The sequence below is a fragment of the Mytilus edulis genome, chromosome 4 (genome assembly GCF_963676685.1).
Source record: "Mytilus edulis chromosome 4, xbMytEdul2.2, whole genome shotgun sequence".
NCBI lineage: Eukaryota > Metazoa > Mollusca > Bivalvia > Mytilida > Mytilidae > Mytilus > Mytilus edulis.
Window position 1 is genome coordinate 11,910,354 of NC_092347.1, and position 16,029 is coordinate 11,926,382.

General features: G+C 31.5%; 1 protein-coding gene across 1 annotated transcript in view; it reads right to left on the bottom strand.

Annotated features, from left to right (window-relative positions):
- Positions 1-16,029, bottom strand: part of LOC139518671 (transient receptor potential cation channel subfamily M member-like 2) — a 43,200-nt gene that overhangs the window by 14,348 nt on the left and 12,823 nt on the right. Inside the window, exons 5-16 of the mRNA XM_071310145.1 lie at positions 15,640-15,790; positions 14,915-15,086; positions 13,215-13,359; positions 12,214-12,419; positions 10,150-10,266; positions 9,618-9,671; positions 6,586-6,736; positions 5,281-5,400; positions 3,560-3,650; positions 2,871-3,102; positions 2,200-2,304; positions 1,083-1,226 (exon numbers count right to left, since the gene is read on the bottom strand). Coding sequence (XP_071166246.1) covers positions 1,083-1,226; positions 2,200-2,304; positions 2,871-3,102; positions 3,560-3,650; positions 5,281-5,400; positions 6,586-6,736; positions 9,618-9,671; positions 10,150-10,266; positions 12,214-12,419; positions 13,215-13,359; positions 14,915-15,086; positions 15,640-15,790 — 1,688 coding nt within the window. The remainder of the gene's footprint in view (positions 1-1,082; positions 1,227-2,199; positions 2,305-2,870; positions 3,103-3,559; positions 3,651-5,280; positions 5,401-6,585; positions 6,737-9,617; positions 9,672-10,149; positions 10,267-12,213; positions 12,420-13,214; positions 13,360-14,914; positions 15,087-15,639; positions 15,791-16,029) is intronic.

Sequence of the window (16,029 nt, forward strand, 5' to 3'; positions counted from 1 at the left end):
ATTTCAAGGTACCATGTTCTACATAGATATAAAATTCGTCTGTATCATGTTGTTTGCAATGGGAATCAATATCACATTTATTTTTGTTGATTTTCTAGCGCATTTCTGATTTTTTCGAAGTCTATTTGACATCATCTGTTACAAGTTTTCACTTACAGATTTTTTGCTTATCTATATTTGACCTTAAATTGACTTCGCTTTCATTTTTTCATTTCACTGTTTGGACATTAAGCTCGTCAACTGTTTCAAATATTATAAATAGTTGGCTTTGAGTGTTTTTAAGATTTTATGCTCATAAAATATCGTTATTCGATTTTTTTTATTAGTTGTTAATGGCATTGAACTAGCTGTCAGTTAACTGCGAATACTCTCAGATCTGTTCTAAGTGTCTTTTTGTTGTTGGGATGTACAAGTAACCGGCCACGTCCGATTGTAATTTTGTCCATTTGATGAGTTAAGCCTTTTTCAAATGATTTGTATAGTTCGTTCTTATGTTGTACTGTTATACCACTGTCCCAGGTTACAAGGCGGGTTGGGATCCCGCTCACATGTTTAACCCAGACGAATTATTATGTATGTGCCTGTCCCAAGTCAGGAGCCTGTAATTCTTTGGTTGTCGTTTGTTTATGCGTATCATATTGTTTTTCGTTCATTTTTTTTATATAAATAAGGTCCTTAGTTTTCTCGTTTGAATTGTTTTACGTCGTCATTTCGGGGCCTTTCATAGCTGACTATGTGGAATTGGCTTTGCTTATTGTTGAAGGCCGTACGTTGACCTATAGTTGTAAATGTCTGTGTTAATTTGGTCTCTTGTGAAGAGTTGTCTCATTGGCAATCATACCACATCTTCTTTTTTATATTTTATACATGTTCAAACTCTTTAACGATACATTACAGAGGAAACACCTGTTTCTACAGTTTTGTTAGTTCACAAAAAATGTTGATGAATATACAGAAAGACGATCAGATGGGAAATTCGAATGCCAAAGATTCAAGGCATTGCAATCCCCAAATGGCATTAACCACTTTTTTAAGTATGTTTTTGTAAGATTGTGTAGTTGTGTACTTTTAACAGATCATACCACATTTCTGTACTCCTCTAAAATATCACCAGTTAGATGCGCATAAAATATTATTTCGTAAACACCAATTGATCCTATATCTTTGTATACATTCATTTGCATCAGGAAAATACTACAAGAAAACAAAGCTGCGAAAAAGAATACCTGAAATTATACGAAAAAAGTAAATTATCAAAGTGAAAGAGAATATTTAGTTTGATTATAGAGTAAAACAATAACAAGTATTAATGTCAAAAGTAAAAAAAAGTGATATGAATGACAATGAGACAACTATCCACAAGAGATCAATTATATGTAGGTTGATATAAGTCACAATGCACCTTTAACATATTTTGAGAGACGACCAAACAGTTGAGAATTATACTAAAATATGGAATAAATTTTAAACGCATTACATGACTTTTCCAGTTTATATATGACGTCCGTAAAAGCTATATAAATTATAGATAACTAAAACCTTAAACTTATCAAAAGTTTTAAAATTTAGTTGGCGTCGAGAATTGTTTATTTCATTAGGTCTTTCCAGTTTTCCATGAAAAGACCTAGACATATGCTTTTGTTCCGATTTTATTTGTTTTCTTCCACCTAATTTTTGTTCTTGTGCAGTATTATTATTTCACAAGATGTGTCTTAAATATTTGGAATATGATATCGAACAGTTTATGCGCTTTTGAAACTGACTCTATTTAACCGAACTCTTTTTCTTGTAAGAGTTATCTCAACAAACATTGTTTTTCTTTTGTCCACTACTCCTTCGCGACTGTAAAAGATTACAACAAAAGTTTACCAAATTGCTCGCTATATCTTCCGGATGTCGAGTTTGGTTTTTACCAAAGCGTTCCGAAGACTTCATATGCAAGTCAAATAATATGCATTTGTAACTAGTAAACCATACGTGAAAGATACCTAGGATCTTTAATTTGAGGTCCTTGGTCCAACATAAAGAAAATAAGGTCAAGATCAAAGGTCCAGATTATCTTTTAAGTTTTAATTTTGGCTTATTTTTAATTCTTTTCAAAAACCGTATAAGATTTTGAACATATTTTTATATATATTGACTTTTTTTGTATAAAACAGAAACAGTTTACTTTGAGTTTAAATGCATGTGAATACTTACGTAATGAACCAAAAACTTCGTAAGAGGCGCGTAAATCACCTTAAGTCCTTCGTCCGCCGAACACTGTCTTTTACAACAACAGCACCAACCATATATCAAGCCTTTCTACACATAGATTAAGGAATATATTAAGATTTTAAAAAGACATCATTTTTACAAATTAAAGAAAGATATATAGCATGGAAAAAAGGATGAAGAAAAAATATGCTGTCACCTTTGCATTGTGGTAGTTCTGATAATGGTTAAATAAACACTAATCATATTATCCTATTCCATTTAAAACAATATTGATGTTTCTGTAAAATAAAAGATGAACTAACCTTTATTAGTAAGCTAACATACACTCATGCCCTTTAACGATAATGACTGTTTGATATTTTCATAAGCCACCATCTTGATTAACCACATCAAAAAGAATTATACTGTAAGAGTGTCTGAGTATATGCCCACAGTTGAAGGTCGTAGTGTGTCCTAAAGTCATCAATGTCTGTGTCATTTTTTTCTTATATAAGATACATATTATCCTAAAGTATGCATCGTTATTAAACTTTAAATGCCCAATAGAAACAGCTGTACTTTTTTATCGTAAAACGTCGCGCATTATAATTTCCAAGTTAATATCTTATACAGAAACCCTATTTTAAATTAACTTGAATATCAAGGACATTTACCTTCCAAAATCCTCCAAGACTAGAACTTATTCCGCTATACCATATTTTATTTAAACGTCGTTGAGGGCATGTTTGAGCAAGAACGTCCAGCATATCCTGTTCATAAGCACATTGCATTGGACTTATTGTGATGTCCCAAACGATTTGTTCTGTGATAACTAAATCCATTGCAAGTTCAGCGTCATCGTCATACAATCTCGATTGTAAATCCAATGCTCTATCTGCAAAGATCCTGTAAAAATAGCAACAAAAAAGCATGTTGTTATCATATGTTTGTTAATCAAATTGGCGTATTAGCACCTTTATTTTTTATGCGTAGCCATATGAACCAAGGCCCAGTTTTTGGTTGAAAAAGAAATCAAATTCATTAACTGTTTGATAACAAATAAGTTAATGGAAGTATGCTAGTTTAAACCATGATTTCAAACTAGACCTATGTACATTTGTTACAGATGAATACAGCAGTTTCTCTTTAAGGCATGTGTAATCCGTCTACCTTTATTTTGATTAGTCCCTTGAAATCTTCGGTTTTTTATGATTTTAAAATAACACATTTTTTTTAACTTCAAAATAAGAATAACTACTTGTTTTAAATCTAATTAAAACATTGTAAAATTTGTATCACAATCATAAAGGTTTACAATTTCTTTTTTTTTTTATTTTATTAAATATGATCATTTGATAAATACCTAGACTGAGCAATCATTTCGGCCATTATTGACTGGTCACTAGCCTTGGCTGCCATCTTTTTGTATACACTGCTAGCCAATAATGCGCACACTACAAAAGGATAATAAATTACAAATGATTCGTAATGCAGCAATATATTGAAAATACGAAATGATATGTTTGTTTAATCTTTTTAAACATTACTTCATGTATTTCTTTAATGTGAAGGTGTTTGGAACAGTTTTAGTATTGCAAAATAGTGAACGTGGTTTATCTACTTTCTATGCTTTTTCGCATTTTTCGACCAGAGATTGGAAAATATTTCTCATCTCTAGAGAAAATTTTCTTATATTATATCTGAACGCAAGACACTCACTTTCGAATGGACTTTTAAGATTTGAAGCAAACTATATATTGATATTTCTATGTCTTTTGTGGGTTTTTATTTTTATCGTTGTTTCATGACTTTATGTGATCTGTTTACGAAACTAGTTGTTATTAGAAACCGAATACAAAAAACGTATACGATTTGTTAAACACACCAATAAATTGTTATACACACAGAAACGAACAATTACATTACAATGGCCATTTTTCTGACTTGGTACAGGACATTTTCAGAAAAGAAATGGTGGTTTCAACCTGGTTGTGTGGCTAGCCAAACCGCTCGCTTTAATGGCAATGCCAAATATAACACAAAACTGACATCTACTGGGCTATGTCGGTATTTCTTCTAAATCAAACTGAAAACCAAATACTTAGTGTAGGTCTAATTGACCTTAACTAAAATCTTATAAATGGACTAGGTGATACATTATAATTACCCTCACACATGAATAGAACAGAAAAAAGTAAGAATTACAACTATAAACGATAAAACATTTAACAATAACAAATATAACATCAACACAAAATACATGAATTTTGGAAAGAAAAATACCGTGACACGTCTTATAGAAATGCGAATTCACACTCAGCAAAACAGTCACAATCGGGATTATGTCACGTTCGGTGCTTAAAAGATCAGATTGGAAAATGATAATTGGGAAGTTGATATCGTCCCGTTTGTCATTATATGACTATGATTTAAAGATAAACCATTGTTTGAAGTCTCAACTATTGACTTTTAAATCTCCATCAATAAATTGATTAAAATAACATACTATACAACACCAGTACAGGAAAAGAACTTTACATATTTCTTTATAAAAATTTGGATATATAAATGGAAGTATACTTCACGCTTCTTATCTGGTGGTTAGAATATATACAGATATATGTATGCAAAATATATCTTTATATCGAAAAATAATAAAACACTAGTTACTGTCTAAACGATGATCTTACGTTTTCTATATAACCATTCTGTTTTATGAGTATATTTTGTAAAAGCCATGAAATCATTTAGTCATAACTGTCTTTTTTCACTTTGTCGTCATATGAAATAAATGGTTTGTTTATACACCGTTAAGTATAGTTTTTGTCCGAGTTTCTACCTCACTTTCTCAGTTTCGTTTGGATCATCACGGTTATGTCTTTTATTGCACATTATAGCACTGCTCACTTGCTATTGGATTTTTTGTTTTAATGTCATAAAAGAAAATCTTAGGACTAATCTTGTGAGAATTAAGATAAATTATAAAATAATAGTAAGTGCTTTATAAACTTGGATATTCTACCCTTCTAATATCACAAAGGTATTATAGTTATGACATGTTTCAAAATTACTATTAATACTTGCATAATGGATTTGCACATTTCATCCAGAATATTGTGGCTAGTTTTGGTCTGTTTACAAAAATTGCCCAAATCAGAAGATCTTGGTATGCGGACCCTTCTTCCTTTCTGTTCAGTGAATTATCTGATTAACAGAAAATGTTAAATATCTTTCAATCTAAGTTTAATACCGAAACAACTACATCTAGTGTTGTCGGAGGACATTTATCGCCTACGAGAAGGTAACAACTATCGTAACAATTTCCTATTTTATCAGTTGTAGTTAAAGTAGGGTATAATGCGGTTTTGCAATGCTAGATTTCTTTGTCGTAAGAGTAAGAAGTACAAATACAGGTTCCAGCCTCGGCTAGGTGGGAAGCAAATAATAAGATCATATTTTGCATGTGTAGTTTAATTTTCTATGTACTTTATAGTTATTCAGACGCATGGTATTTCCTAATTATAGGATTCCAAAAGATAAGGTGTAAATTGCAGTTTTTATTACGAAAAGGAAGATATATCTAAATAAGGAATATAAAGTATCCTGTTTTATACGAATGAGAAGCACTGTGGATTCATTTATTTTCGTGGGTACCAATTTTCTTGGACTGCACAAAACATGTATATTCGTGGATATATAAATTCGTGGTTTCGGCAAGTCTGCATACATTCCTTTTGAAAATTTGTATTTCGTTGAACATTTGAATTCGTGGTTCCCCTGTACCCACGGAATCCACGAAAATTGGTATCCAACGAATATTAATGAATTCACAGTATGTGTTAATTCCTGTACCTTATAATTGCATTTGATGCGACTGTCGTACAAGCGAGAGGTTGAGACCTATTAAACCAGGTTTAATGCATCATTTTCTACATTTGCAAATGCCTGTACCAAATCAAGAATATGACAGTTGTTGTCCTTTAGTTTGATGTGTTTTATCATTTGATTTTGCCATTTGAATAGGGACTTTTCGTTTTGAATTTTTCTCGGAGTCCAGTGTTTTTGTGATCTTACTTTATACTGTGTGGATAAATTTATCAGAGCTTAATTGACGGATGAAACATTACTTGTTAACGATCTCCGGATTTATGAAGGAAAATTTTTAAAAAAAGTTTAAAAAACATGTCAATACTGACGCACCGACCACTGAGTCATGACAGTCTTTGAGTTTAACAACAGCGGAATTGGTCCCGCAGTATTCGCCAAGTGCTATGAAATGAAAAAGAGATTTTATCAATTATTTGCGTCGGAATAGCTTCATAATGATTATCATAAACAAAAATGACGAATTAAATGATACAAAAATTCACATTTTTAGTGTAGACCTACCTCGAGGATATCCCAGCAAATCCTGACAAATCTGTCGACCTGCAATCAAACACACTTCCCAGTTTGATTGTTTATTATGGGTTGTTGCTTTTTTCTCTTTTGAGGGAAAGCATAACTCCTTAAATTTCTGTATATCTGACGAGGTACCTAACTTTAAACAAATTTCATAAATATATTAAGAAATCTGTCATACAAGTATGATAGCTTACATTTCATTCTATTCAAGCATAAATTGACCAAATACACAGTAACTCTAATGAGCGACATTTTCCATTGGCAATGAGATATTCATATATAAAGCCTTTGTCTAATACGTCAAATGTTTACCTTAAGTAGCATAATAAGGCCACTCTTAGCGTGTTCTTACATTTAGTATTTATATGAATTTAATATAATAATCATCATATGTTTTACAGTATTCAAAAAATGTTTGTTTTCTCTAAACCTTAAAACATCAAAATAATGGTCATGTCTTATTTTATTTTGACATTAGTCTGTACAGCTGAATTTGCTTGGTTTGTTTAAGGGAAGATTGTTGAATACTTGTTAAGCGAATTTTTTGCCACAGTTCCCCGGTTTTCCCCTTAAGCATTGTTAGCGTCTCAACAATGTCAATACAATGTTTGTTCAAAACCATTCGCTGATATATTTTTATTAATAATCTCAGTCAAACAAAATTTCATGTGCCTATCTGTATGTCTTTGTCCAAAAAAACAAAAAATAAGGCATATAGTATAGACAATGAAAATAAGAAAAGATGAAAGACACGAATGCAAACGATTACCATAGCAAAATACCGCAATCACAGGATGAATAAGTTACCGAGCCATGTCTAATGGCTATTACCAAATAAATGCAACTGTTTATACTGCTGTTAAGTACAGTTATAACTCGATTAAACGAAAACAAAACCGGATAAAAACACAAACCTAGGGAATACATGAGATTTGTGTAGACGTAACGCGCGTCTGGCGTAAATACAAAATGTAATCCTTGTATCTATGATGAGTTCGTTTACTTTAAAAAGGAAAACAAGGGAACAATGGTGATACCATAAGTGCAACAAAAGCAAACGTCAGAGCACATAGAAAAGAACTGTTTGATAACATCTGCCAAGACTTTGTACAGGACATTTAAAATAAATTGTGCTTTGTGCCGGTTTTATTGACTAACCAAACCTGCCGCTTTATGACAATGTTTAAATGTATCGCTAAAATGTTTTCCATTCGTTTTTGATGTGTTTTGTCATTTTATTTTGCAATGTGACTAGGGACTTTCGGATTGATTTTTCCTCGGAGTTTATAGTATTTTTGTGATTTTAATTTTGAATGAGATAACTACCTTATAGAAATACAGCACAAACACACACAAAAACATTCATAACAGGAAAACGCACAATCAAATAATATAATAGTCGACACAACCTGCAAAGCACAGAACAACGAACATATTTCATCAACGACAAACACCACCCACAAGTCGGAGTTCCAATCCATAACAACTGGTCCAACCAACCTTTTTTTTCTTTAAATTACCTTGTGCCTAGTCAAGAATAAGGCACTTGTTTTCAAATAGTACATTTTTATGTATTTTTTGGCATTCATTTTTTGTAGCAGTCAAGTGTTTCTGTTGTTCAGTTTTTCCCTCTTATATTTTATGTCTTTCCATGAGTTCTGGTTTGTGACCCGGGTTTGCTTTCGCTTACATTAACAGTCATGATAGGTACGTGTATGATGTGACAATAATTGGAACACAGCAGTCAAAACTGTATAATCTAACATCACGTACATAAAACTCAACTGACTTTAAAAATCCAACAAACATACGAAATATTCTAATAAAACACTTACTAAAAAGGTGTAGTAAATAGTAAATAGTGTATATTGAAGACTGTGAGTGTGCACTGACGTGTTTTAAACAGACATTTGTAAACCTTTCTTGGTGAATTAAGTAAATATCCCTCCTGTAAAGCTGACATGAGATGACTTTCGCTATTCTGTGTTAGTCAGATTTCATTATTTTTTTTAATTTCTTTATTATTTTGTGTTGGGCTGGGGCTGGGGTATAGTTGCTTACTTGTCTTTGTGTCTTTTATGGCGGGGTTTTAGATGTTTAGGCTTGAGTATTTCCCATGAAATGTATTTTATTTCGTTTGAAAAAGGGATTTTCCCGTTTGCTATTTGTAGTAATTATTTATAGATGGGAACTAGTATAACTAGTTCGGATACTGGTTTTGTAACAGTATGTATTATTTATAAATTTGATGTTAGGTGCATAAGGCACGAGGAAAGTTTTTGCGGTTTTTACGGGTGGGGTTAAATGGTACTATATAAAGTTTGGCATTTAAATATATTAGTATCGAAGGTGTTCGCAGTTACGTCGAATTGAAGTTGGTCACATAGGTATATATGCAGTTGCTGCTGTGTTTATTGTACGTACCGGCGTTGGAGGTATTAGCCGAGGAAAAAGAAACGATGCGAAAGAGGAACAATGTTATATGTCATGTATTTATATATTGTTTCAATTGAAGAAAAATGTATAATAAAGTTAAATAAAATATTGTCTCGCAAGAGAAAATAAGATGTTACTGCGAGCAACTAATCATATATCTGTGTTTGTCTTGTTTATAGCCTATTGAATTTAGAGATTAAATACTTCAAATTCGGACGAGCAGGGCGAGGGAGAATTTAAAAATCCCGAAAAGCCCTTCGTAGATAATAAATTTAGGAAGTGTTTTTATGTATAAGGATTAATACTATTACACTAAATTATTATTGTATATTATTTTATATATATAAAAATTAGTAGATGTGGCATGATTGCCAATAAGACAAGTATCCACCGAATTCAGAGTTGTAAGGTATAATAGGCAACTGTACGGCATTCAACAATGATATTAAATGACCATTTCACAATTGAGGCAAAAAATGCGCATAATCATGTGAAATTGTGTAGTATGGAAAATATAGTTGGAAATAATACATGTTTCTGCAATATAATAGTTGAACAATATCCTTAAAATTTTATATTACCTTAAAGACATTTTGTAGAGCCGTCTTTGCTTTATGTTGAGATTGAAGCGTTTCCTGAAATTAAAAGACATTTTAAAGTGAAGAATACTTATGTATTGACTAGCATTGCAGATTGAAAAGTTTGTTCAAATTATTTAAATTGTTCTGGCTTTTGTTTGTTTACTTTCTATCTAGGCATTTATTTCCGAACGCCCTTCATATATGATAAGCCCCTGAGTCCACTCCGGGTCTATTTTGTGGCTTTTGTTGACAAGTCTTTAATTTATTTCTCTAACGCTTTTTTGGACTGCAGTACGACATGCAACTGTGTTGGGTTTGTTTTGCTTTGCTATGATATTGTCTGTTCTTAGCGGTAGAATATCTGTATACGTCTCTTCTACATTTACAAAACTTTCGTTTACATAGCGGTTGGATTTTGATTTTTCTATATCAACTGTTCAATAGGTATCAAAGGTACCAGGATTAAAATTTAATACGTCAGGCATAGGTATAATATGTACGCTTCTCAACGTAATTGCAAAACAAAACATACCGTATAGATATCCGTAAAGTATTTATCACCAAATTGGACACCTTCTTCTCTTAATAAAACTGACACATATTCATCTCTATCAGCTACTATGGCTTCTTTCAAGAGGATATTAAAATTCTAATAAAATAAAGAACGAAGTATTTTTCTTTATATTTTTTTTTTATTTCTATTATATTTCGTCATAATACATTCAGCAGAAATATGATATCTTGTATAGGTAAATAATTAAAAATGAAACTTCAGTCCATTATAAACTATCAAGTTCAATCAATTTCATGTCAAAGCTATGTTCTATTTGTAGTTCTTTGTCAATATCTATGATTTTTGTGGCCAACAGAACCTGCTTGAATACATTTCCGCAGCCTTTGTATATGGAGTTAGTTACCTAAAGTTAATATGATATTCAAGAGCTTGTGTTATCTCTACGGATTTCCTTGATATAGGGATCAATAAACGTTCCAATAAACTCATCATAGATACCAGGACTAAATTTATTATATACGCCAGACGCGCGTTGGTTTAGATAAAACCATTCATCAAAAGATATGTGAATGCCATCACGCGTTGATAGGCCGTTATTAAATATGCGGCTCAGATCACCACAGATATGGTTGTTTTATTTTTGTAAACAGAATTTCGTCTTTTTTGACAGAATGTAACTTATAAGCTAATATGTATATGTTTAAGTACCACGACGAGCTCTATATGTGAAGCAGAATATGCTTACCATCCGGAAGTTCACCTTCACCTACACTTGGTGTTTGGGTAAATTGTACCTTGTCAAGAGTTTAAAATGTACACATTGTATCATCTCCTTTTCATGTTTCGAAAAACATTTTTTGACATTTAGTTATAAATAAAATGTCTATGCAATCAACATCTATGATTATGCATTTGTGTAGTTAAAATGACAATATTACTTATACATGTACATATTTTTTATGCTTATGGATCTGATGAATTCAGATGTCATGTTGCAAAAAAGAAGCCATTGTCAACTTTGTTCTTAACTTATTGCCACATGTATTGTGCAAAATTTAATTTCTGTACACAGTGAATGTAGGTTTACCTGAGATCACCATAGTTTTTGGTGGGGTTCGTGTTGTTTATTCTTTAGTTTTCTATGTTTTGTCATGTGTACTATTTGTTTGTCTTTTTCATTTTTAGCCATGGCCAAATCAAATATATCAGTTATAACAAATGTACGTTAAAAAAGGCCGAATGTTCATTATTATTAATATTGTTGCGTATTTTATCGCAAACCATGCAACAACAAACTTATAAGAAAAAAGTTTATTTGAAATGCTTGGTGGTAATAGCATGAAATAATTGTAAACTTAAACGACTGCGTTCAGACAATTAAAGGACATTCCAGATAATTGAGGATAGTAATCCGACTATTTCACTTTTCGTGTCTTATCGCTGTCTGATCTCAAACGGGAGCAATAATCGGCAATGTGTGAACGCCGTATAATTGTAATAATATCTTGTTAGTACAGAGAAAGCAGATGTGATTGGATAATTGACAAATCAGGAAAACAAACATATATCTGTGCAAGATATGACGATTTTTTTTTTCATTTTATTCGCTTTTTATGCTCAGTGCGTTGTCTAATGGAAAACTATAGTGTATAGGCACGTTGTCGTGTTGCTTACAATATGACTCGTATGACACAGCATGCAATACTTTTCTTATATCACTCCTAGTTTTTTGTGGGGTTCGTGTTGCTTAATTGTTAGTTTTCTTTGTTGTGGTATGTGTACTATTGTTTGTATGTTTGTCTTTTTCATGTTTAGCCATGGCGTCGTCAGTTAATTTTCAATTTATGAGTTTGACTGTCCCTCTGGTATCTTTCGTCCCTCTTTTATATAGTTCTATGCTTCTGAGCTTCTGTGAATTCAAAACAAAACTGTCATACTCCTGATTTGGAACTGTTCAACCTGGTTGTATAGATATATAAACGGACAACTTGTGTGACAGCAAAATCATACATCAATTTCTAATTACAAATAGTACATGAATTACAATGATTAATCATAAAATTCAAGCAATCGTAACAATACCTCTATTTTAACTTTTTTCTCTCCTTTCATTTCTTGTATAAACTGATATGCAATGTAATAATATAGAGGTAAAGAAGATGGCGTCAGTATTTCCTTATAGGAAGCCATAAATTTATGATCATTAGCACGCATTGTCCCGCCAAGAACATTTTTAGATACGGCTGCTGGTTGTTGACCATAGTTGAGAGACTGGTAATAGCTTTGTACTGGAAAATATTCATTTTAAAAAACTTTGATCAACATTTTATTTAAAAGGAATTTCTATAGCTGTTCTTAAAATTTTGAACATGATGACCATAAGATTGCTTAGGATTTATTACGTTCTGAATAATATTTTAGTACCTTTTATTCTTCTGATGTTCCGAATACACATTTCACTTTCATGCGCCCAAACATTATATTTTATTTCCATAATGTTTCTTACGTTTAGTGTGTGGATAGTTATGAAAGGTACCAGGTTTATAATTTAATTCGCCAGACGCGCGTTTTGTCTACATTAGATTTATGCTACACATTCCTTATAAAATCCATAATCTTACTGTATGATAAACAGTCATATTTATATTGTAAAGAGATGTAAAGATTACTCATTTCGTACATTAGTTGGTAGTGTATACCAACCATAAATTTAATGATTTTTAGACCTTTCTAAACAACTTTGCTGGTGCATTCATCTCAGATCAAAGTTTGTTTACTCGCGACGATCTATATGCATGCCATTGTAAATATATGAAGTTAGTCGAGAAAATTTACAGAAAATAGATTGATAAAATATTCTTGGGGTGTTATACCAAAAGTACTTGATAGATGAAAACGCAAAATTGAGATACGGAAAGTTTTATACACAGCTACTTTTGTTACTGTTCTCTTTCTGTACCAAAAATCTGTAGTACTGGAAATCTACTTTTAATATTCAGTACTATTTTATTTCCTTTTAAATCATTGTAATAATTAAGCACCTGTACTTTACCAAGATATTACCATGACCCAAAATACTATACCTCGTTTAGTTTGGTTATGTATGTTGCCATAAATCTGGTCGTCTTCTTCAGATTTGTTTCTGGACCAACCACTAATGATTGCCCTTGTAACTACATCTGTAAAATCTTTCGGCTGTGTTTCTTTGTTTATATCAAGTACCGTTATCTGTAATAAACTCGATTTTTTATAATTATCAATAACTTGTCAGACAATGATCTGAGTGCTTCCTTACCTAAATAAGGGATACTCATCTGTCAAATGTAAAATACACAAAGCTTATTCGATAAAACAAACAAAAATGCATTGCAGGCTCCCTTTTTGTACATAAATTATTTCTACGGTTTCTCTAATTCTATTCATTATTGATATAAAAAGGTTGATTTGATAAATGTTGAGTATAATGCAGACGACTCCCATGGAAAACCATAAGTGATCTCATACGATATGCAAAGCTATTTATATAACTTTATTGTTTACAGTAAGTGACTTTTGTTTTATTACGTGCGTCTGGTTCGCCTTTTCTTGATTTTACTATATCAGAATCACTCGAACCATAATGTTTGAAAGCCAAGAATATATATAAGATCATAACACGTAACAACTTTTTTTCTTAATATGACGCCTTGCATAGTATAGGCTTACCTTTGACCATGAAGCTCAATACAGTGTTTTTCATTATTAATTTGTCTAAATGGTTTTTTAAGGATTTTCGCCCCTTTTGTTTATGAAATTTTGCCAGATATTTTGAGTTCTCTTGTTTTATTGATATATATTCCCTTAATAAATTCCAACGCCTACTGTATTTTTCAAAATTTTCTTACATGAAGTATAGAGATAATTATATCCCGCCAAATTTTCAATGGCTTATATCTCGAAAAACAAGCATAAGGGCTCTTAGTTTTGTTCTGATTTGATTAGAACTGTCAACTTAAAAATTCTTTTAAGGATGTTTGCTCCTCCATTTTTTTATTTTTTGCCAGACAATCGGAATCCTCTGGTTTTATCCATGTATTGTCATTAAAAAAAATTGCCCAATAACCCCTACTTTTCTTTTGATAATTTTATAACATAAAGTTTAAAAAGCCATATTTCAAAATTTTATAAATTTTTGTAATTTTTTAAAGTGTTTGAAACAAATAAGGTGTCAATGTTAAATATATGAAAAATCTATAGAGAATAATTTCCCGCCAAATTTTCAATGGCTTATATCTCGAAAACGAGCACACGTACCCTCCATTTTTTTCGACTTTTTTAGGCAACAGTAGTATACCGCTGTTCAAAACTCATAAATCTATGGACAAAAAACAAAATCGGGGTAACAAACTAAAACTGAGGGAAACGCATTAAATATTAGAGGAGAACAACGACACAACATTAAAATGTAACACACACAGCAACGGACTAAGCATTAGACAACATTCGATGAGAATAACCAATATAACATCAAAACGTAATACATGAATTTTGGATAGAAAAGTACCGTGACACGTCTTATAGTAATGTGAATTCACACTCAAAAATAGGAGAAAACAAACGACACAACGGAAACACAACGTAAAAATGTTACACACACAGAAACGAACTATGATATAACATAATAGCCTTTAAAAAGCTTGTTATTTTTTAACAGAGTAGCGAACATCCTTACTAAGCTTGTTATTTTGAAACAGAGTAGCGAGCATCCTTAACATGAATCTATCTATATCTATCTAGACCTTACCAAGCAATTGTTTTCTTTGATTGCTTTCATAATTGATTCAAGATCATTTCGCTGTTCTTTAGCTGATGCAAAACGTATCTTGTCAAACTCTCGTTGCATAAGGTCATGGGAAGAAATACCAAATAACAACGGTGTTTTAGCCTTGATATATTCAGATATATTTATTGTATCTCTGAAAAAGCATTTGAATACTATTATCTATTTGAAATATAGCTGTGATTTTTGACTAAATTGTCCGTATAATTCAAATATATTTCAAACAATAGCTTATTTTCAGAATGAAATTTGGAATGTATGTGTTTTTATAAAACCAAACGTGTCATTTTGGTCTACCTTTTTATGAGATATACCACCATTACATGTTAATACAATAAATGTAGTAAGATGGCGATATTGTACCAATACTTAACATTTTTTTTATTAGTTAATGCAAATGAATAATATAAATGACAACCGTCGTTCAGACAGTTTGAGCCACGGGTACTTGTTTAAACCTATAATTGTTAACATTCCGACATGAATTGAGAGTTCCTCATTGACACTCATACCACATCTTCGGATTTATATAAACAATACATGTTGAATGTAATATAGGAATGGATGTTGTACAATGTAGAGTATGGTACTGTAAAATTTATTGGAGAGAAAATACTCTATGTATTTATTTAATTTTATTTTATTCTGTGGAGGAGGAGGTGTTGAATTCTCAAGATATAATATCTTACTTTTCAATGAATTCAGCAATAAAGTCCGCTGCTTTCCCCGAACCTTTTATTATCAGTATAGGCAAATCTTGTTTCAGAACTTGGTTAACAGCTTCTATTGTATCTAGATCACCTTCTGCCACTATTGTTAGAACAGGAACATTCCATTCCACTATTAATATGACAAACGTTTTTATTCGGTATAACAGCATAACGTAAAATTGCGTTCGTTATATTCATTTGATATTGAAATATTTCGCTGAAGAACAGGGCGTCAAATAAGTTGATTTTTTTTTCATCTTATTGTAATAGAGGACAATGCGTTATGTCAAATAATCTGTAAAAAATCTCTATGCACACAAACAAACAAACAAAAAACAATTAGAAGGTTTAATATGTTTACATTTGTCT